The sequence below is a fragment of the Salvelinus fontinalis genome, chromosome 30 (genome assembly GCF_029448725.1).
Source record: "Salvelinus fontinalis isolate EN_2023a chromosome 30, ASM2944872v1, whole genome shotgun sequence".
In the NCBI taxonomy this organism is placed as follows: domain Eukaryota; kingdom Metazoa; phylum Chordata; class Actinopteri; order Salmoniformes; family Salmonidae; genus Salvelinus; species Salvelinus fontinalis.
In genome coordinates, this window is record NC_074694.1 from 41,217,063 (window position 1) to 41,241,621 (window position 24,559).

The 24,559-nt window shown below is 44.7% G+C and overlaps 1 protein-coding gene across 3 annotated transcripts in view; it reads left to right on the forward strand.

Annotated features, from left to right (window-relative positions):
• The window catches only part of LOC129829232 (TANK-binding kinase 1-binding protein 1-like), a 141,933-nt gene that overhangs the window by 63,465 nt on the left and 53,909 nt on the right, over positions 1-24,559 (forward strand). For all 3 annotated transcript variants that reach the window (XM_055890896.1, XM_055890898.1, XM_055890897.1), the window contains exons 2-3: positions 15,578-15,821; positions 18,948-19,073. In XM_055890896.1, coding sequence (XP_055746871.1) covers positions 15,594-15,821; positions 18,948-19,073 — 354 coding nt within the window. In that variant the 5' untranslated portion in view covers positions 15,578-15,593. The remainder of the gene's footprint in view (positions 1-15,577; positions 15,822-18,947; positions 19,074-24,559) is intronic.

The window sequence follows — 24,559 nt, forward strand, 5'->3', positions numbered from 1 at the left end:
TTCAGCTGCCCTAACATAATTGCAAAAGGGTTTTCTAATGATCAATTAGCCTTTTAAAATTATCAAATTGGATTAGCTAACACAACGTGCCATTCGAACACAGGAGTGATGGTTGTTGATAATGGGCCTCTGTACACCTATGTAGATATTCCATTAAAAATCTGCCGTTTCCAGCTACAATAGTCATTTACAACATTAACAATGTCTACACTGTATTTCTGATCAATTTTATGTTATTTTAATGGACAACATAATTGATTTTCTTTCAAAAACAAGGACATTTCTAAGTGACCCTAAACTTTTGAACGTTTTTTCTGGGTGATTTAAATATTGACTGGCTTTCATCAAGCTGCCCATGCAAGAAAAAGCTTCAAACTGTAACCAGTGCCTTCAACCTGGTTCAGATGATCAATAAACCTACCAGGGTATTTACAAACAGCACAGGAATGAAATCATCAACATGTATTGATCTCATCTTTACTAACGCTGCAGAAAGGTGCTCTAAAACAGTATCCAAATCCATCGGATGTAGTGATCACAATATAGTAGCCATATCTAAGAAAACCAAAGTTCTAAAGGCTGGGCCTAATATAGTGTATAAGGGGTCATAGAATGAGTTTTGTAGTGATTCTATGTTGTTCATGTAAATAATATTTGTTGGTCTGTGGTGTGTAATGAGGAGAAAACTGACGTTGCACTTGACACATTCATGAAATTGCTTATCCCAGTTACTATTAAGCACACACCCATTAAAAAAATGACTGTAAAAACTTAAATCCCTGTGGATTGATGAGGAATGAAAAAAATTGTATGGTTGAGAGGGATGAGGCAAAAGGAATGGCAAGTAAGTCTGGCTGCACAACCGATTGGCGAACGTACTGCAAATTGAGAAATCATGTGACTAAACTGAATAAAAAGAAGATGAAACTAGGAAACAAAGATAAATGACATAAAGAATGATAGTAAAAAGCTTTGGAGTACCTTCAATTACATTTTGGGAGAAAAGGCAAACTCAGTTCCATCATTCATTGAATCAGATGGCTCATTCATTACAAAACCGACTGATGTTGCCAACTACTTTAATTAGCTTTTCATTAGCAAGATTAGCAAACTTAGGCATGACATGCCAGCAACAAACGCTGACACTACACATCCAAGTAAACATAACATAACAAGATTCAACAACGGAGACATAAACTGAATAATTTCCACAGACATGTGACTGACAGAAATTGAATAATGTGTCCCTGAACAAAAGGGGGGGGATTCAAAATCAAAAGTCAGTATCTGGTGTGGCCACCCGCTGCATTAAGTACTGCAGTGCATCTCCTCCTCATGGACTGCACCAGATTTGCCAGTTCTTGCTGTGAGATGTTACCCCACTCTTCCACCAAGGCGCCTGCAAGTTCATGAACATTTCTCGGGGGAATGGCCCTAGCCCTCACCCTCCAATCCATCAGGTCCCAGACGTGCTCAATGGGATTGAGATCCAGGCTCTTCACTGGCCATGGAAGAACACTGATATTCCTGTCTTGCAGGAAATCACGCACAGAATGAGCAGTATGGCTGGTGGCATTGTCATGCTGGAGGGTCATGTCAGGATGAGCCTGCAGAAAGGGTACCACATGAGGGAGGAGGTTGTCTTCCCTGTTAACGCACAGCATTGAGATTGTCTGCAATGACAACAATAATGCTGTGACACACCGCCCCAGACCATGATGGACCCTTCACCTCCAAATCGATCCCGCTCCAGATTACAGGCCTCTGTGTAATGCTCATTCCTTCAACGATAAACGTGAATCCGACCATCACCCCATGTCAGACAAAACCGCGACTTGTCAGTGAAGAGCACTTTTTGCCAGTCCTCTCTGGTCCAGCGACGGTGGGTTTGTGCCCATAGGCGACGTTGTTGCCGGTGATGTCTGGTGAGGACCTGCCTTACAACAGGCCTACAAGCCCTCAGTCCAGCCTCTCTCAGCCTATTGAGGACACTGAGCACTGATGGAGGGATTGTGCATTCCTAGTGTAACTCGGGCAGTAGTTGTTGCCATCCTGGACATCCCGCAGGTTTGATGTTCGGATGTACCAATCCTGTGCAGGTGTTGTTACACGTGGTCTGCCACTGCGAGGACGATCAGCTGTCCGTTCTGTCTCCCTGTAGCGCTGTCTTAGGCGTCTCACAGTACGGACATTGCAATTTATTGCCCTGGCCACATCTGCAGTCCTCATGCCTCCATGCAGCATGCCTAGCAGGTTCACGCAGATGAGCAGGGACCCTGGACATTCTTTTGTGAAGTTATTTGGATTTTTATGAATTATCTTTGAAAGACAGGGTCCTGAAAAAGGGACGTTTATTTTATTGCTGAGTTTATATCTGACCAAATGATGAAAGACAAGAATTGTAATTTTGAATTCCGTAAAGTGAGTGTGGAAGTGGTGGGAAAATTATTGTTGTCTATCAACAATGACAAGCCACCAGGGTCTGACAGCTTGGATGGAAAATTACTGAGGGAACGATATTGCCACCCATATTTGCCATATTTTCAATATAAGCATACTGGAAAGTATGCCTGTGGGGAAGCAAAAGTCATTCCGCTCCTAAGGACAGTAAAGCCCCCTTTAGTGGCTCAAATAGCTGACCAATCAGCCTGTTACCCAACCCTTAGTAAAGTTTTGGAAACAATTGTATTTGACCAGATACAATGCTATTTTACAGTAAACAAATTGACAACAGACTTTTGGCACGCTTATAGGGAAAGACATTCAACAAGCTCAGCACACAAATGACTGATGATTGGCCTAGAGAAAATGATGATAAAATGTGGGAGCTGTTTTGTTAGACTTCAGTGCAGCTTTTGACATTATTGATCATAGTCTGCTGCTGGCAAAACGTTTGTGTTATGGCTTTATACCCCCTGCTATATTGTGGATAAAGAGTTACCTGTCTAACAGAACACAGAGGGTTTTCTTGAATGGATGCCTCTCCAACATACTCCAGGTAGAATCAGGAATTCCCCAGGGTAGCTGTCTAGGGCCCTTACATCTATGTATGCGGATGACTCAATACTATACACGTCAGCTACTACAGCAACTGAAATGACTGCAACACTTAACAAAGAGCTGCAGTTAGTTTCAGAATGGGTAGCAAGGAAGAAGTTAGTCCTAAATATTTCAAAAACTAAAAGCATTGTATTTGGGTCAAATCATTCACTAAACCCTAAACCTCAACTAAATATTGTAATAAATAATGTGGAAATTGAGCAAGTTGAGGTGACTAAACTGCTTGAATAAACCCTGGACTGTAAACTGTCATGGTCAAAACATATTCATACAACAGTAGCTAAGATGGGGAGAAGTCTTTCCATAATAAAGTGCTGCTCTACCTTCTTAACAGCACTATCAACCAGGCAGGTCCTACTGGCTCTAGTTTTGTCACACCTGGACCACTGTTCAGTCGTGTGGTCAGCTGCTCTGGCAGCAGCTAATGGGTATCCATAACAGATACAAAAAGTCTTGAAATCTTGGCAAGTATATGTTCACTCAGGAGCCATCAATGGGCTTTTCATGCTTGACACCAGCTAACCCAGTTTAAGAACTGTAAAGATGTGAACATGCAGAACATTTACATGCCATTGTATCCCTGCTTTTTCCATCTTTGGCATACACATAAAGTCACACACACACACAAAAACAAACACACACACACACACACACACACACACACACACACACAGTGACTCACTCCCAAAGTTCTTTGATTCTGAATCTGTTGCCATTGGAATACCTTCAGCTTGACCCGTCTGGCAAGGGTTTCTCGCTTCTTTCACATATTATTTATGCCCGGAGCCAACAACACACTAAACGAATTGCATCTTAGAGGAAGAATAACTTATGAATTATTCTAACATCAGAATTATGAGCTGCAGCATCTGGACAAAATACCCAGAAATATCTCTCTTCTGGCCCCAAGTGATAAAGTGGCCAAAGCCGCTGGGGAATGGAGATGCCTTTGTGACCTTTGTGAGTTTTCATAAGATAACTTTTAGTTATCTTTTAGAAAAGAGAAAAACTAAAAGCAACTTTACTCAGAATGACCCATGAAAAATGTAAAAGTACACACATCCCAATGGTTCAGGTGCTGGACAGAAAAACAAATGTGAAGAAATGAAATATGTCCACAACTCTGTATACATAGACTGTCTCAATACGTCCTAGTGGGACTGTGAGCATAGCTTTTCTCACATCCTTCATGTATTTACTCCGAATGGCTGCCCATGATTAATACAGATCCTCATATTATGGGATACATACAGCACAGTATGTGTGATATACTGTATGATTTTACATCTAACCCCACATAGCAGGTACACTACACAAGACAACAGGCTGATGGCGACGACAGATACTGATTCTGTAATATTATGCACGCTGATACCGTCATTCTCCAGTAACTGTCAATAAAGCATTCTCTTCTTGCCTAATGAACATGAACACAGGCCTACTATTATGTTGGTGTGTTAGTGTAGTGTGCTACCCAACCAGTATACACAGTGTCTGGTTCTAATGGTGGTGGTAGTACAGTCATATAGGGCGGTAGAAGGTGCTGCTATGTCTCTGTGCCAGTGCAACGTGTGCCATCTCAGTCCAATGTAATGTATGATTTCCTGTAATAATCGCTCTAATGAAGCAGGCATTGAGGGGAGGCGGCCAGTTTCATAACACTGAGTCCACCAGGGCTCCAACCAGAGTACCAGCGAATGAGCCCTGCAGGTCAGAGAGAGAGAGAGAGAGAGAGGAGAGAGAGAGAGAGAGAGAGAGAGAGAGAGAGAGAGAGAGAGAGAGAGAGAGAGAGAGAGAGAGGAGGAGAGAGGGAGAGAGAGAGGAAAGGAGGAGAGAGAGAGAGGAGAGAGAGAGAGAGAGAGAGAGAGAGAGAGAGAGAGAGAGAGAGAGAGAGAGGAGAGAGAGAGAGAGAGAGAGAGAGAGAGAGAGAGAGAGAGAGAGAGAGAGAGAGAGAGAGAGAGAGAGAGAGAGAGAGAGAGAGAGAGAGAGAGAGAGAGAGAGAGAGAGAGAGGAGAGAGAGAGAGAGAGAGAGAGAGAGAGAGAGAGAGAGAGAGAGAGAGAGAGAGAGAGAGATGTAAGGGGTGAGGAGGGAGCTAGCTAGCTGAGGAGGCAGCAGCCAGAGAATGGCCAGTCTGTGGTAAATTCTCAGTCTCTACACTGCCATAAATTCAGAACGGACAAGATGGATGCTCTGTCTCCCTGTGCTTTGTTTTATTCCGGAGGGAGTCTGTGGTCATGGCTTTGGCTATTGATCAGCGTAGGTCTTTATCGGAAGGTGTTGGAACCCCAGGTGTAGCACCGCCTGCCGTGAAAGGAATGTTGCCGTTCCGTTCCGGGTAGATGGTTCATAAAGGGTCCTTTGTTGGGTGAAAAGGGTACTCCTACACCTACAGGGACAGCCAAAAAAACAGTCAAGTGTAGCCTATCAGGCTAATAATAAGGATAGGACCATATGTAACAGCCAGGTTTGAAGACACCGGCTGTGTTTATCTTGAAAGTGTGTAGAGAGTTTGATATCGCTCATACACACGCACACCCGCACACACATCAATGTCAATATCCATGTCCAAGCAGTAGCAAGTAGACGAGGATGCTGCTGTGGAAATGTTCTGTTTGCTCTCCAAGGTCTGTGTGCTTGTGTGCGTGCGTCTGTGTGTTTGCCGTGAGTCTGTGTGTGGGAACCTGTCTTTCAGTATGTGTGTCTGTGTCCGTGTGGGTGTGCTTCTGCGTTAACTCCGAAGGCCAGCTAGAAAAATAACTTGGCTTAGGCTATTTAATGGCAACACAAGGGATACAGCAGTAAAGCAGATAGAATGATCAACCTAGCTCAGTGGGCAATGCCTGAGTCAGGAAGCAAGCAGCACTATAACATTTTGCGCACCTCTATTACAAGCCAAATGGACTACAGTATCCACTGCCATGTATACTATTCTTGTTAAGTAGTATATATACAGTACACCAAAGACGTGATTTCTGAAAACCTCAATGGACATTTCTATTTGGTTTCGCATTGGTTATGCCCACACTCTCTTGCCTACTGTTTGTTTGAAATTTACATTTACATTTACATTTAAGTCATTTAGCAGACGCTCTTATCCAGAGCGACTTACAAGTACATACATTCATACTTTTTTTTTGTACTGTTGAGGGTACTCAAGGCCTGGAGTTGAAAACATTGCCTTAAGATCTGCTTCAATAGCTTTCAAAGCTTGCCCTCTGGAATTAAAAAGGTCATCTGAGATTGGTTCAAAACATGATATCATGATTTCACGGATGATCAATCATTGTGTCCATAGTTCTGTTGATGAATTTGAGAGTGGTTACCTTTCTCCAGCTCCAGCCCACAGCTGTTGACCAGAAAAAGTGGCGGAGGGACTGCTTTGTTGTTGTTTGAATCCTAGATTCCCTCTTTAAACCTTGTTTCATAGCATTTCAGTCAACATGGTATAACTTACTTCTATTATAAACTGGGTGGTTCGAGCCCTTAATGCTGATTGGTTGACAGCCGTGGTATATACCACGGGTATGCCAAAACATCTATTTTTACTGCTCTAGTTACGTTGGTAACCATTTTATAATAGCAATAAGGCACCTCGGGGGTTTGTGGTATATGGCCAATATACCACGGCTAAGGGCTGTGTCCAGGCAATCTATTGCCTGGACACAGCCCTTAGCTGTGGTACATTGCTTAATTAGCCATTCCCAAATGCAATATCGTTTCCCCCCCCAAAAAATACAATAACGATCTCATTTATTTTTGTGTTTTTATTTTTTTACAGAAACTTCTATATAGACAGTTCCCAAAAAATAGTGTTGCCAAGTGAGAATCACAATATGGCTGCTTGCAATATATCATTAATTAGCATTTCTTCTTGGATTACACATCCTTCTCTGTAGGCCTATGTAGCAATGTGATGCTTGTGCAGTGAAAGAAATAGAAGGTGTTGATGTCATCATTGGTGCAATTCATCTTCCCATGACAACTAACTGCCCAAAGACATGGTGGAATGTGAGGGGACTGAGGGCTGGTCACTGTGAATTAGCATGTGGTTAGTTAGCTTGGCTAGCTAGCACAGAGCATGAGGCTAGCCTAGAGTGTTCGCATAGGATGTCTAGGGCAAATGGTACAATATCATGACATACTGTGGTGAGGCGGCTTGTCTACTCGTCATTGACTTCTATGCCTCTCACTTCCCTTTCCCTCACTGAATATTTGACAGTGTCTATGCCAGAAGAGTCTGGATGTTCCCATTACATGCTGACCAGACCGCTCGCGCACATGTTGATTTTGTCCACCCACACCAGACGTGATCAGGACACGCAGGATGAAATATCAAAAGGAACTCTGAACCAACTTTATTAATTTGGGGACAGGTCGAAAAGCATTAAACATGTAGGACAATTTATCTAGCTAGCTTGCTGTTGCTAGCTAATTTGTGTTGGGGATATAAACATTGGGTTGTTATTTTACCTGAAATGCACAAGATCCTCTACTCTGACAATTAATCCACAGATAAAAGGGTAAACCGAGTTAGTTTCTAGTAATCGCTCCTCCTTCAGGCTTCTTCCGTGGACATGGCGGTTTGCAACCAACTTTAAGGTGCATTACCACCAACAACTGGACTGGAGTGTGGACCTCAGTTCATCTTTCAATCCTCCACATGGGTATATGCTCTGTTGTGGAAATAATTCTAACCAAAGGAGAGAGACTTTTAGATTTCTTCACAACAACATTACTGCAGTAATGGAGCCGTCAAAAACCACCTCGGGAGGGGATTGTTGAGAGCACAATGAGCAGAGTTGGGTTGCAACCTTTATAGACTAAGCACATCCTACATAGTATGTGACAAAGAACAGATGTGTGGAATGGGTCAAAGGTGAGGTTTTGTATGTGAGAAAGAAGTAACCCCCCAGCCAGATAACATTTGCTGTGAAGACTGTTCTAATTGTATATAAATCAGGGGGTTGGCCCCAAAGACAAGGTTCCTCCAATCAGTCGTCCACACCAGAGACATCTTCTCCCTGGTACCTCACAGTATACAAATACCAACTCATTCAATGGAATGCAGGCTGTAGGTTTTATCACCAAGCCATCATAAATCAATTTCCAGCACCAAGCCCCAGAGGCCCAACTCAGTCCCACAGACACAGATAAGAGAGTACTCATCAAAGATATTTGATTCAAAAACAGTATTATAACATAATCTTGTAATTTTCTACCTGTCACGCACTGACCATAGAGAGCCCTTGGATCTCTATGGTGTTGAGGTCAGAGCGTGACTAAGGGGGTGTTCTAGTTTTCATATTTTTATGTTGGTGTGCTTGGTATGGTTCCCAATTAGAGGCAGCTGGTAATCGTTTCCTCTAATTGGGGATCATATTTAGGTAGCCTTTTCCCACCTGTGTTTTGTGGGATATTGTTTGTGTGTGTGCTAGTTGCACCACTTATGTTACGTTTCGTTGTTTCTTTATTTGTTTTATTAAAAGTTTCACTTAATAAAATATGTGGAACTCAGAGCATGCTACGCCTTGGTCCCTCTCTCCACACATCCGTGACACAACCATAGCTCCTAAAAACCAATGAGATGGGAGAGACAAGACTTGCAGCGCGTCAAGCGTCACAAATAGAACCAAGTTCCAAAAAAAAAAATTACCACCTGGCTACGCGGATGCTCGTTGACCCGCGCGAGCAGTGATTTAATAGCATGTATGTGTAAATTCATTTTGCAACCCTCGCGCAGGCGGTGTGGTCAGCATGTTAGAGAGAGTTTATAGACATGCAAGGAGTTGCATTAGCCTTAATGACTTTTTAGCAATGTCTTCGACAGGACGCTGAATGCATGGAGTGATGATTTGAGAGCAGCCAAATGGTCCAGTTATGAATGTTACTGTAACATGAGTATTCTTTGTATAATTAGTGGATACTAGACCAGGTGTTACACAGACATTCTACATGAAGTTCCCTATTTATGTCAATTCAGCTTCTGCCAGTTTGTGTTGCAGGTTGGCATTTATTGGAATGACTCATGTACTGGAGGCAGCTTTGCAGAGTGGTCACTAGCTGGCACAGCCACAAAGTCATAAAATCGGATTTTAAACCTAACCTTAAACCGAACCTTAACCTCTCTTGGGTACGTGAGACGTTAGCGTCCCACCTCTTAAACAGCCAGTGAAACTGCTGGACGCCAAATTCAAATACAGAAATAGAATTTATAAAAATTCAGAAAACAAAATATATTTTACATAGGTTTAAAGATTAACTTCTTGTGAATCCAACCACGGTGTCAGATTTTTAAAAATGCTTTACGCGAAAGCATACCTTACGATTATTTGAGAACATAGCCCAGCAGACAAATCATTACAAACAGTAACCAGCCAAGTAGAAGAGTTACTCAAGTCAGAAATAGAGATAAACTGAATCCCTTACCTTTTATGATCTTCATATGGTTGCACTCAGCAGACATTCATTTACTCAATAAATGTTCCTTTTGTTCGATAAAGTCTCTTTATATCCAAAAACCTCCGTTTTGTTTGCGCGTTTTCTTCAGTAATCCACGGGCTCTAACGCAGTCAAAGCAGGCAGACAAAAAAAATCAGAATTGTATCTGTAAAGTTCATAGAAACATGTCAAACGATGTTTATATTCAATCCTCCGGTTGTTTTTAGCCTAAATAAATCGATAATATTTCAACCGGACAATAACGTCGTCAATTTAAAAGGTAAACGAGAAAGGCACTCTCGGTCTCGCGCATGAAAAGCTCTGTGACACTTTAGGGTCCACTCATTCCGACTGCTCTTACTTCTTCATTTTTCAGAATACAAGCCTGAAACAATTTCTAAAGACTGTTGACATCTAGTGGAAGGCATAAAAACTGAAATTTGAGTCCTAAGTCAATAGATACTGTAATGGCATTGAATAGAAAAAGAAAAAAAAACTACTTCCCGACTGGATTTTTCTCAGGTTTTCGCCTGCCAAATCAGTTCTGTTATACTCACAGACACAATTTTAACAGTTTTGGAAACTTTAGAGTGTTTTCTATCCACATCTACCAGTTATATGCATATCATATCTTCTGGGCCCAAGAAGCAGGCAGTTTAATTTGGGCAAGCTTTTCATCCAAAATTCCGAATGCTGCCCCCTACCCTAGAGAAGTTAACCACACTGTTAACTCTAATGCCAAACCCTAACCTTAAATTAAGACCAAAAGCAAGTGTCAGTTTTCAGGAATTTTTACGATATAGCCAATTTTGACTTTGCAGCTGGCATATAGCGCTCAGTTCTACCTCCAGGACAAGATTCATGACAATAAACGTCAACCTGCGCCAACATTTGTCAACATTTGTTTCTTCCATTATTTCATGTTGTTCATCTGCTGTTTGATCATCTGAGTTGAAGCAGTGTGTATGAACTCATCCACACTTAGAAGTTAGATATTTTCTTTACTTCTCATTTTATTTTCATGTCATTGTTTCTTTTGTTTGTGTTCCTGTGCTTCATCGGCGGTCCTGTGCTCTGCTTCTGAGCAACTTTGCAGTATTTAGTTTGTGTGTGTGTTATTTCTTACATTATTAGCCCAGAAAGTTTGTTGTGTTATTACATACAGCCGGAAAGAACTTTTGGATATCAGAGTGGCGGTAACTCACCAGCATTACAACCAGGAATACGACTTTCCCGAATTGGATCCTTTGTTCGTACCCCCCAGAGCGATTCAATTTATCCCAGAGGATGCTCAAAGATGCGGTCGGTAGAGAAGAGGTATTCGGAATGGACTTCTAGTACGACTCAGGAGGCGTGCACACCATCCACCGCTTCTCGCTAATGTTCAGTCTCTGGACAATAAAGTAGACTAGCTTAGGGCGAGGATCTCCTTCCAGAGAGACATCAGGGACAGTCCCCGTCCATACAGCCAACTGGGTTCTCAGTACATTGTGCAGACAGGATTAAAGAACTCTCTGTGAAGAAGAAAGGCGGGGTTGTATGTTTCATGATTAACTACTCATGGTGTGATTGTGATAACGTACATAAACTCAAGTCTTTTTGTTCACCCGACCTAGAATACCTCACAATCAAATGCCAACCGTATTACCTCCCAAGAGAATTCTCTTCAGTTATAGACACAGCCGTATATATTCCCCCTCAAGCCGATACCACAACAGCCCTCAAGGAACTACACTGGACTTTGTGCAAACTGGAAAACACATATCCTGAGGCTGCATTTATTGTAGCTGGGGATTTTAACAAAGCAAATTTGAGGAAAACGGTACCAATGTTCTACCAACACATTGATTGTAGTACTTGGCTTGCTAAAACAATCGACAACTGCTACTCCAACTTCCGGGATGCCTACAAGGCCCTCCCCTGCCCTCCCTTCCGCAAATCAGATCGTGACTCCATTTTGCTCATCCCTTCCTATAGGCAGAAACTCACACAGGAAGTACCTGTGCTTAGGTCTATTCAACGCTGGTCTGACTGATTGGTATCCATGCTCCAAGCTTGTTTTGATCACGCGGACTGGGATATGTTCCGGGTAGCCTCTGAGTGTCACGTTCGTTGATGGAATGAGACAGCGTGGTAGGTGAACATCTTGCTTTTATTTAAAATGAACACCAAAAACCAACAAAATACAAAACGAACGTAAAGTTCTGCAGGCTATACAGCAACTAACAAAATCAAGATCCCATAAACTAAGTTGGAAAACAGGCTGCCCAAGTATGATCCCCAATCAGAGACAACGAGAAACAGCTGCCTCTGATTGGGAACCATACTAGGCCAACAAAGAAATAGAAACATAAATTTGCCCACCCAAGTCACACCCTGACCTAACCAAATAGAGAATAAACAAGGCTCTCTAAGGTCAGGGTGTGACACTGAGAATAACATCAACATATACACTGACACGGTGACTGAGTTCATCAGGAAGTAGATAGTGGATGTTATTCCCACTGTGACTTTAAAAACCTACCCAAATCAGAAACTGTGGATAGATAGATGGCAGTATTCGCGCAAAACTGAAAGCGCAAACAACCGCATTTAAATATGGCAAGGTGATTGGGAATATGGTTGAATACAAACAGTGCAGTTATTCCCTCCGTAACACAATCAAACAGTCGCAATTCAACGGCTCAGACATGAGATGTATGTGGCAGGGACTACAGACAATCACGGATTACAAAGGGAAAACCAGCCATGTTGCGGACATCAACGTCTTGCTCCCGGACAAGCTAAACACCTCCTTCACCCGCTTTGAGGATAACACAGTGCCACCGGCGCGGCCCGCTCCCAAAGACTGCGGGCTCTCGTTTACCGTGGCCGATGTATGTAATACATTTAAACGTGTTAACCCTTGTAAGGCTGCAGGCCCAGACGGCATCCCTACATGCGTCCTCAGAGAATGCACAGACCAGCTGGCTGGAGTGTTTACAGACATTTTCAATCTCTCCCTATCCCAGTCTGCTGTCCCCACTTGCTTCAAGATCTCAACCCTTGTTCCTGTACCCAAGAAAGCAAAGGTAACTGAAGGAAATGACTATCGCCCCACAGCACTAACTTCTGTCATCATAAAGTTCTTTGAGAGGCTAGTTAAGGATCTTATTACCTCTACCTTACCTGACACCCTAGACCCATTTAATTTGCATACCACCCCAATAGATCCACAGACGATGCAATCGCCATTGCACTGCACACTGCCCTATCCCATCTGGACAAGAGGAATACCTATGGAAGAATGCTGTTCATTGACTATAGCTTATTCTTCAACACCATAGTATCTTCCAAGCTCATCATTAAGCTCGGGGCCCTGGGTCTGAACCCTGCCCTGTATAACTGGGTCCTGGACTTCCTGACGCCTGCCCTCAGGTGGTGAAGGTAGGAAACAACACCTCCACTACGCTGATCTTCCATGCATGCCTCCAACTCAATCATCAAGTTTGCAGACTACACAACAGCTGTAGGCCTCATTACCAACAATAACGAGACAGCCTACAGGGAGGAGGTAAGGGCCCTGGTGGAGTGGTGCCAGGAATTCTGGTGTGCTGGCCTTCTAGGCAGAGTTGCAAAGAAAAAGCCATATCTAAGACTCGCCAATAAAAATAAAAGATTAAGATGGGCAAAAGAACACAGCCACTGGACAGAGGTACTCTGTCTATGCCAGCATCCCAGATTCGCCTCTTCACTGTTGACGTTGAGACTGGTGTTTTGCGGGGACTATTTAATGAAGGTGCCAGTTGAGGACTTGTGAGGCTTCTGTTCCTCAAACTAGACACTCTAATGTACTTGTCCTCTTGCTCAATTGTGCACAGGGGCCTCCCACTCCTCTTTCTATTCTAGTTAGAGACAGTTTACGCTATTCTGTGAAGGGATTAGTACACAGAGTTGTACGAGATCTTCAGTTTCTTGGCAATTTGCTTTTATTTAAAAAACAAGGACATTTTTAAGTGACCTCAAACTTTTGAACGGTAGTGTATGTTTAGGTAAAGTTTGTAGTTTTTGCTAGTGTTAGCATTGCTCATGGGGAGGGTGCTCAGATCCTTTATGGACCCTTTTGTTGTTGTGTTTTTGTACCTTTGTGAGGGTTTTTGTAAATATTTTGCCCACCTTAATTTTGTAGCACCTTTTATTTAATAAACCTACACCAGATTCTGCACCTTGAACTTAATTGTTATTATTATTTTTGACCTTTATATAATATCTTTTGAAGCATATGCCAGGATGAAGGGGCATTATGGGAAAATATTATTTTGCCTCCTGCTGCACAATTGCCCTTAATCTTATGGCTGCAATCCCGTTAACGGGATGATATGACAACAGCCAGTGAAAGTGCAGGGTGCCAAATTCAAACAACAGAAATTTCATAATTAAAATTCCTCAAACATACATGTATCTTATACCATTTTAAAGGTAATCTTATTGTTAATCCCACCAAAGTGTCCGATTTCAAATAGGCTTTTCAGCGAAAGCACCACGAACGATTATGTTAGGTCACCGCAAAATCACAGACAAACACAGACATTTTTCCAGCCAAAGACAGGAGTCACAAAAAGCAGAAATAGAGATAAAATGAATCACTAACCTTTGATGATCTTCATCAGATGACACTCATAGGACTTCATGTTACACAATGCATATATGTTTTGTTCGATAAAGTTCATATTTATATCCAAAAACCTCAGTTTACATTGGCGCCATGTTCAGAAATGCCTCCAAAATATTCAGAGAAATTGCAGAGAGCCACGTCAAATAACATAAATACTCATCATAAACTTTGATGAAAGATACATGTTTTACATTATATTAAAGATACACTTGTTCTTAATGCAACCGCTGTGTCAGATTTCAAAAAGCTTTACGGTAAAACACAATATTCAATAATCTGAAAACAGCGTTCAGCTACAAAAGCAAGCCATACAGTTACCCGCCAAATTGTGCAGTCAACAAAACTCACAAAAAGCATTATAAATCTTTACTTAACTTTGCTGATCTTCATCGGAATGGACTCCCACTTCCACAACAAATGTTTGTTTTGTTCGGTAATGTCCATCATTTATGTTCAAATAGCTATTTTTGTTAGCTTGTTTGGTAAACAAATCCAACGTCAGGAAGCATGTTCACTAAAAGCTGACGAAATGTCCAAAAGTTCCGTTACAGTCAGTAGAAACATGTCAAACGGTGTATTGAATCAATCTTTAGAATGTTTTTAACATAAATCTTGAATAACGTTCCAACCGGAGAATTACATTGACTTCAGATGAGCGATGGAACAGAGCTCCCTCTCATGTGAACGCGCATGGTCAGAGCATGGTTAGGTCATGGCAGACCTGACTAATTCCCCTCTCATTCGGCCCCCCTTCACAGTAGAGGCCTCAGACAAGGTTCTACAGACTGTTGACATCTAGTGGAAGCCGTAGGAAGTGCAAACTCATCCATATCTTGCTGTGAATTCAATAGGATCTTGGTTGAAAATCGACCATTCTCAGAATTCCCACTTCCTGTTTGAATTTTCTCTCACGTTTTTGCCTGCCATATGAGTTCTGTTATACTCACAGACATCATTCAAACAGTTTTAGAAACTTCAGAGTGTTTTCTACCCAAACGAATAATAATATGCATATATTAGGAACTGGGGCTGAGGAGCAGGCAGTTTACTATGGGCACCTCTGTGCACCTTTCATCCAAGCTACTCAATACTGCCCCTGCAGCCATAAGAAGTTAAGACTGAGACACGTACCCTTTTCACAGACTATAACTAGGACCCAGAGTTGTTCCTTTCCAGGAAAAATGGTCAGGAAAAAATCTCTTGGCCCCACACCACACATAGTGTTTCTACATAATGTATCTTCATACAAATCATCTCTCTCTCTCTCTCTCTCTCTCTCTCTCTCTCTCTCTCTCTCTCTCTCTCTCTCTCTCTCTCTCTCTCTCTCTCTCTCTCTCTCTCTCTCTCTCTCTCTCTCTCTCTCTCTCTCTCTCTCTCTCTCTCTCTCTCTCTCTCTCTCTCTCTGTCTCGTTCTATCCTGACAGGTTGAGGCTCTGAGCAATGGAATCTCTATTCGGTGGTGAGCTGAGGCTACTGGGAGGTGGCGAGGGCTTGAAGGAGGACAGCTGTGGCGACGTGGGCTGGTCCTCCTCATCCCTCCCTGATGATATGTACTCCGTCTCCCACTACGCCCTCATCACCGCCTACCAGGACATCAAGACACGGCTCGCGGGCCTGGAGAGAGAGAACAGTGGCATCAAGAGGAAGCTCAAGATCTACGAGATCAAGGTAGGGCTAAGAGCCGATTGGCATATGAGCTTTTCCTGATCCTGACCATGTGACTTGACCAGGAAATAATCTAAACTCTAGTTAGAGAGAGCTCTGAGATTTTTCTGGGAAGGAAAAACTCTTGGAATAGAAGTTAGAGGAGTGGAATAAGTCTCATTTACTGGCTAATCTAGCTTCCATATCCCCTATATTGACGACTAACGCTGTTGCATGTTGTGTGTGAGGGATGAGGGTCTCTGTATCTCATCAGTGGTGGTATTGTGCTGAGTCAGTGATGTGCCACCCATGCTCTCTACGTGCATGGAGTAGCAGAGTAGTGGTGTAGAGGGACACAGCTGGTGCAGCAGATTAACTCTCTGAGCTGTCCCACCTGGCAGGGTGACTGTAATGTGGGCGAGAACGCTGCAGATGAGATGAAAGAGGAGAGAGAGCAGTTGAGGGATGGAGGAAGGGAAGAGAGAGAGAGGGAGAAGTACGATGGCTGAATGACAAAGGACAGAGAGTGCAAATGAGGGAGAAAAAGAAAAAGAAGGGCATGAGAGAGAGAAAGAGAAGAAGAGAGAGGGAGGGTGATGAAGAGAGTGCCATCGGGCCTCCAGATTGTTTGTTTTGTCTGTACTGCCTCCCCAGATGTGTGTTCGCTCAGTCACTCACTAACACACCTGTCCATAACAGAGCAGCTGGCACTCAAGGCTTTGCCACTAGGTTGCATTTCAGTGGAATGGTTATAAATTATTTATCAAAGGAACAGTTTGTTCAGTTTGAATCACGTAAAAAACGAATGTATTGATTTTGTTAGTACTGAATTTTGTCTCTTGTGACAGAAAAAGAGACAAAATTTAATAGCTGGCCAGTTCGCATGCAAGATAATGCGATTGGTCTTTCCAAAATTGAATAAATGGTCTGAATCTGAGTAGCAGATATGAAAATGTTGGAACATTTTCTCCAACTTTAAGACTGGCTAAGAGTAAGGTGGCTGACAAGTAGAGAGTTTAGAGTAGCTGGTGCCTCACAGTGTGAGGACTGTGTGGCCCTGAAGAGTTCATTCCAGAGCTACAACACACTCTGCTAATTCAGTCTAAGTAGAAAGAGATGTTTCTCTAAATGGAAAATGTTTGTTTGGTCCTAACATCAATATCATTGGATGATTTAAGTCAGTCAAATTTAGGCACTCCAAAAGAGAGATATGCATTACGATAGAAACAATCTTGTGATTGCTGGTTATATTATATAACGTGTGTTGTTCCGTCTTTGTGTGAAGTCAAATCAAATCAAATGTTATTTGTCACATGTGCCGAATACAACAGTTGTAGGAATACTGAAAAATATGGGTTGTTTATGAATTCAACGGACCAATAAAAAGGAATAAAAAATGTAGGTGCTGGATTTTTGGCCGGTAGCAACCACCACATTGTATTCCGTTCAGAACACGAGGAAGCAGTAGTTCCAGTTCAAGGGTTTAATGAAGATCCACACACACACATACAACACCACTCTCTCTGATACTAATTGTGGTTCTGTAAAGAAAAGAGGAGAACTTAGGCTATAGCACAGTATGGGAAAATGTGCCAATTTGCATGTCAACATTTAAACAGGCTATGTGGACTCAAACACATGCTAGATGCACAAAGAACAATAGAGCAATGTAGAAATATCTACACATTATAAAACATAATAAGCATGAGCGATCTACAACCAAATCGCGAATCGTTAATAAGCATGCTAAATAATCATGCATTCCGGATGACAATGCTAATGCTAGCGGGAGTACGGAAGCTAGCTAGCTAGCTAGCAAGTTTACACAAATGGTACATATTTATAACAGACACTATTTAGCTCCAAACAACAAGACATCAGGATTTTGGCACTTACATTTAGATGCACGCACAATAAACATCAAAAAGAAAAGCAATTTCTTCTAAGGCAGTAGAATAAGCAGGAGAGAAAAACAGGTTGGTCATCAGAATGCAAACTACAGACTGCCTGAGGCCCTGCCTGGTCGGGTATTATGCTAAGTCCCGGGAAAAAAAGATGCTGATTGGCAAATAGGAAAACCAAAAGAAAGTTGGGGTCTTGGAAAGGAGATGAGCTGGCCGTTTTTACACTTACCATGAAATGCTTACTTTACAAGCCCTTAACCAACAATGCAGTTTTAAGAAAATATATTTAAGAAAATATTTACTAAATATACGAATGTAAAAAAAAAATTCAAGTAACAATAAAATAACAATAACGAGGCTATATACATGGGCTACCGGTACCGAGTCAATGTGCGGGGGTACAGGTTAGTCGAGGTACTTTAGGTAATATGTAAATGTAGGTAGAGGTAAAGTGACTATGCATAGATAATAAACAGTGAGTAGCAGCAGCGTAAATAATAATACCCCCCAAAATATATAATAATAATGTTTTTGTTTTTTAAGAAAAATAAGTGTGGGGGGGGGGGGGTCAATGCAAATAGTCCGGTTAGCCATTTGATTAACTGTTTAGCAGTCTTATGGCTTGAGGGTAGAAGCTGTTAAGAAACCTTTTGGACACAGACTAGGCACTCCGGTACCACTTGCGGTAGCAGAGAGAACAGTCTATGAATAGTATGGCTGGAGTCTTTGGCAATATTTAGGGCCTTCCTCTGACACGCCTGGTATAGAGGTCCTGGATGGCAGGAAGCTTGGCCTCAGTGATCTACTGGGCCGTTCGCACTACCCTCTGTAGCTCCTTGCAGTCGGAGGCCGAGCAGTTGCAATACCAGGCGGTGATGCAACCAGTCAGGATGCTCTCAATGGTGCAGCTCTATAACTTTGTGAGGATCTGAGGACCCATGCCAAATCTTTTCAGTCTCCTGAGGGGGAATAGGCATTGTCGTGCCCTCTTCACGACTGTCCTGGTGTGTTTGGACCATGAGTTTCCCCAAGTAAACAGATGCTCAACTCACTCTATGCTGTTGCTCGGTGCGCTGTTTTTCTCTGTATTTCTCAAACAATATAGGAGTTATAAGAGTAATGTCTAACAAGATTGAAAGATTATTGTATATTGTTATGTATGGAGAATGTGTGGGGAAAAAGTTACATGACAAGACCTGTATTGTACGAATTATAAATAATGTTATGCTCCTCTCTCCCTCTCCAGTTCCCTATGATCAGTGAGTTTGGGGAGGACAGGAACTCCTACTGCAGCTTTGAGTCCAAGGAGACAACTCTACTGCAGTCAGAGAACGGCAACCTGCAGCAGAAAGTCAGCACCCTCACCCACGAGGTGAGACTGAGAAAACACCTGGGGCTTCATTTAATCCTACCCACAATGCAGTATTTATAATTTCCTTTGCGTGGCATGTAAAATCACAGGATGAGGAGTACTGTGAAAAACGTACAAGTACACAGTGTAAACATTGCTATAGCTAGCTATAAAACGAAAGAACTACTCTATTCTTCCCTGAACAATTTATATATCTCTTTGTCTATTGTTGAGAGGGCGGAAGGGAGAGGCAGGAGAGGAGAGGTGAGGAGAGGGGGAGTGGTGTGAAGGAAGAATACGAAGCCGTGATTAAAAAAAGACCGAGGGGGAGGAAGAGGTTTATGGGAACATGTTCAAGGGATGCGCTTTGTCCCTTGAACACACAAGGTCAGAGTGCTTCGACAAAGGCCTTTATAAAGATTGTTAGTGTCACGCCTCAACGAGCAAGCCCCATACACAGTCAAGGCAATATTTGCTTCCCCTGCCAACCTGAAACAGTGGCTTCCACCTAGGAAACCATGTTTTCTATCCACACAGGCAGGAGGGTAGCGAGCGAGTCTGCTTCACCAGTAATCTGTCTCCACTCCTCTTTGTCACGATGTTGACTGCCTGGCTCTTTGTCACGATGTTGACTGCCTGGCTCACCTTGGCCGTGATTTCAATGTGTTACCATAGACACGCTTCTGCTGAATTCTCCACTGCTCAAGCATCTTGTACTGTCATATCTCTCTTTGTCCTAAGTTGCTTTCTCTCTTTCCCTCTCTTTTTTTTGTGTGACTTTGTCTCTCTCTTTCTCTCACTCCCTCGTTCTCTCTGGACCTCTTCTCCCCCCTCTCCTTCTCTCTCCCTCTTTCTCTCCGTTTTCCTTTCTCGTCAGATTCATTCAGTTTCCCTCTCTTTGTCAGCGTTTCCTCCAGTGACCCCCAATCCCCTCCTTCGTTTCCATCTTCATCTTATTCATTTGTCTTCTTCCTCAGTCATCTATCCATTTGTCCACCATGTCTCCCACTTAAATCACTGGATATAATTTACAGTATTGAGTGTCTATGATTTTGACATCAGACAGGGCCCATGTTCATAAAGAGTCTCAGAGTAGGGGTGCTGATATGGGAGCAGGTTGGCCTTTTAGATAATAATAAATGATTATATGGACAGCGGGTCCTAATTCTACTCTGAGATGCTTGAATTACGGGCCTTGATCTGTGGGTGTGAAAGTCGTCAAGATACTATTGTTGCAAATGTTCTTGTCTCAATATTACAAGTAGTTGCTGGAATGGAAATGCATGTAATGGCTGTCTAGACTGTCTGGGAGACACAGGCACTGTCTGAAGTTATGTTTGTGTCCTGCATGAGAATCATTATGGAGTATTTCTTTAGGCTTCAGACTGAGAGAAGCATTAGATAAAAAACAAACTATAATAGAACAAATTTAGTTATTTTGCTTCTAAAAAGAAGTTTCAACAGTGAAATTAATGAAAACAGGAGATTGGGACGGGCTCTTCGATCATTTAATTCCTCATCTCCTGTAACGGCGTTCCTCTCTCTCTTCATAAGAAGAGGTGGAGTAGTGATCGAGCCAAGGCGCAGCGGGTTGTGAATACATGATGATTTATTAAATAAACAAAACAGACAAAGACGAAAACGAACTATACTTGATATAACTAACAAAATAACAAAACGATGTAGACAGACCTGAACAAACGAACTTACAAATACACGAAGCACGCTGACACCGGAACAGACTACATAAACGCACGAACAAACCGAAACATTCCCGTATGGTGTAACATCGACACAGACACAGGAGACAATCACCCACAAACAAACAGTGAGAACACCCTACCTAAATATGACTCTTAATTAGAGGAGAACGCAAAACACCTGCCTCTAATTAAGAGCCATACCAGGCAACCAAAACCAACATAGAAACAGAAAACATAGACTGCCCACCCAAAACACATGCCCTGACCTAAACACATACAAAAACAACATAAAACAGGTCAGGACCGTTACAGAACCCCCCCCTCAAGGTGCGAACGCCGGGCGCACCAGCACAAAGTCCAGGGGAGGGTCTGGGTGGGCAGTTGACCACGGTGGTGGCTCCGGCTCTGGACGCTGTCCCCACACCACCATAGTCACTCCCCGTTTCTGTCTTCCCCTCCCAATGACCACCCTAAAACTCACATCCCCTAAATAAACGGCCAGCACCAGGAGAAGGGGCAGCACCGGGACAAGGGGCAGCACCGGGACAAGGGGCAGCACCGGGACAAGGGGCAGCACCGGGACAAAGGGCAGCACCGGGACAAGGGGCAGCACCGGGACAAGGGGCAGCACCAGGATAAGGGGCAGCACCAGGATAAAGACCAGCACCGGGACAAGGGGCAGCACCGGGACAAGGGGCAGCACCGGGACAAGGGGCAACACCGGGACAAGGGGCAACACCGGGACAAGGGGCAGATCCTGGCTGAGGGACTCTGGCAGGTCTATGCAGGCTGACGGCTCTCGACGCTCATGGCAGGCTGACGGCTCTCGACGCTCATGGCAGGCTGACGGCTCTCGACGCTCATGGCAGGCTGACGGCTCTCGACGCTCAAGGCAGGCAGACGGCTCTCGACGCTCATGGCAGGCTGACTGCTCTCGACGCTCATGGCGGGCTGACTGCTCTCGACGCTCATGGCGGGCTGACGGCTCTGGCTGCTCATGGCTCTCTGACGGCTCTGGCTGCTCATGGCTCGCTGGCGGCTCTGGCAGATCCTGTCTGGTTGGCGGCTCTGGCAGATCCTGTCTGGTTGGCGGCTCTGGCAGATCCTGTCTGGTTGGCGGCTCTGGCAGATCCTGTCTGGTTGGCGGCTCTGGCAGATCCTGTCTGGTTGGCGGCTCTGGCAGATCCTGTCTGGTTGGCGGCTCTGGCAGATCCTGTCTGGCGGGCGGCTCTAGCGGCTCCTGTCTGGCGGACGGCTCTAGCGGCTCCTGTCTGGCGGACGGCTCTGTAGGCTCATGGCAGACGGGCGGCTTTGCAGGCTCATGGCAGACGGGCGGCTTTGCAGGCTCATGGCAGACGGATGGCTCAGATGGCGCTGGGGAGACGGATGGCTCAGATGGCGCTGGGGAGACTGATGGCTCAGATGGGGCTGGGGAGACGGATGGCTCAGATGGCGCTGGGGAGACGGATGGCTCAGATGGCGCTGGGGAGACGGATGGCTCTGGCCGGATACGGCGCACTGTAGACCTGGTGCGTGGTGCCGGAACTGGAGGCACCGGGCTAAGGATAAGCACCTTCCTACTAGTGCGGGGAGCAGGGACAGGGCACACTGTATTCTCAAAGCCCACTCTATACCTGATGCGAGGTACCGGCACTGGTGACACCGGGCTGAGGACAAGCACATCAGGATTAGTAGGGGGAGAAGATACAGTGTGTTCAGGGCTCTGGAGACGCACAGGAGGCTTTGTGCGTGGTGCCGGAACTGGAGGCACCGAACTGGATACACGCACTACAGAGAGAGTGCGTGGAGGAGGAACTGGGCTCAGGAGACGCACTGGTAGCCTAGTGCGTAGTGTAGGCACTGTAGGTACTAGGCTGGGGCGGGGAGGTGGCGCCGGAAATACCGGACCGTGGAGGCGTACTGGCACTCTTGAGCATTGAGCCTGCCCAACCTTACCTGGCTCTTACGGCTCTGTAGGCTCATGGCAGACGGGCGGCTTTGCAGGCTCATGGCAGACGGGCGGCTTTGCAGGCTCATGGCAGACGGATGGCTCAGATGGCGCTGGGGAGACGGATGGCTCAGATGGCGCTGGGGAGACTGATGGCTCAGATGGCGCTGGGGAGACGGATGGCTCTGGCCGGATACGGCGCACTGTAGACCTGGTGCGTGGTGCCGGAACTGGAGGCACCGGGCTAAGGATAAGCACCTTCCTACTAGTGCGGGGAGCAGGGACAGGGCACACTGTATTCTCAAAGCCCACTCTATACCTGATGCGAGGTACCGGCACTGGTGACACCGGGCTGAGGACAAGCACATCAGGATTAGTAGGGGGAGAAGATACAGTGTGTTCAGGGCTCTGGAGACGCACAGGAGGCTTTGTGCGTGGTGCCGGAACTGGAGGCACCGAACTGGATACACGCACTACAGAGAGAGTGCGTGGAGGAGGAACTGGGCTCAGGAGACGCACTGGTAGCCTAGTGCGTAGTGTAGGCACTGTAGGTACTAGGCTGGGGCGGGGAGGTGGCGCCGGAAATACCGGACCGTGGAGGCGTACTGGCACTCTTGAGCATTGAGCCTGCCCAACCTTACCTGGTTGAATACTCCCGGTTGCCCGACCAGTGCGGGGAGGTGGAATAACCCGCACCGGGCTATGTAGGCGAACCGGGGAAACCATGCGTAAGGCAGGTGCCATGTATGCCGGCCCGAGGAGACGCACTGGAGACCAGACGCGTTGAGCCGGCCTCATGACACCTGGCTCAATACCCAATCTAGCCCTACCAGTGCGGGGAGGTGGAATAACCCGCACTGGGCTATGCACTCGTACAGGAGACACCGTGCGCTCTACTGCGTAACACGGCGCCTGCCCGTACTCCCGCTCTCCACGGTAAGCCTGGGAAGTGGGCGCAGGTCTCCTACCTGCCCTTGGCCCACTACCTCCTAGCCTCCCCCCAAGAAATTTTTGGGAATTACTTACGGGCTTTTTGGGCTTCCGTGCCAGACGCGTTCCCTCATAGCTCCGGTTCCTCTCTCCGGTAGCCTCTGCTCTCCTCAGTGCCTCCAGCTGTTCCCATGGGAGGCGATCCCTACCAGCCAGGATCTCCTCCCATGTGTAGCAACCCTTTCCGTCCAATATATCGTCCCATGTCCATTGCTCCTTCCTTTCCTGTCCCTTACTCCATTTACTCCGCTGCTTGGCTCTGGAATGGTGGGTGATTCTGTAACGGCGTTCCTCTCTCTCTTCATAAGAAGAGGTGGAGTAGTGATCGAGCCAAGGCGCAGCGGGTTGTGAATACATGATGATTTATTAAATAAACAAAACAGACAAAGACGAAAACGAACTATACTTGATATAACTAACAAATAACAAAACGATGTAGACAGACCTGAACAAACGAACTTACAAATACACGAAGCACGCTGACACCGGAACAGACTACATAAACGCACGAACAAACCGAAACATTCCCGTATGGTGTAACATCGACACAGACACAGGAGACAATCACCCACAAACAAACAGTGAGAACACCCTACCTAAATATGACTCTTAATTAGAGGAGAACGCAAAACACCTGCCTCTAATTAAGAGCCATACCAGGCAACCAAAACCAACATAGAAACAGAAAACATAGACTGCCCACCCAAAACACATGCCCTGACCTAAACACATACAAAAACAACATAAAACAGGTCAGGACCGTTACATCTCCCTTTCTTTCTCTTTTAATTCAATTCAATTCAAGGGCTTTATTGGCATGGGAAACATATGTTAACATTGCCAAAGCAAGTGAAATAGATGATAAA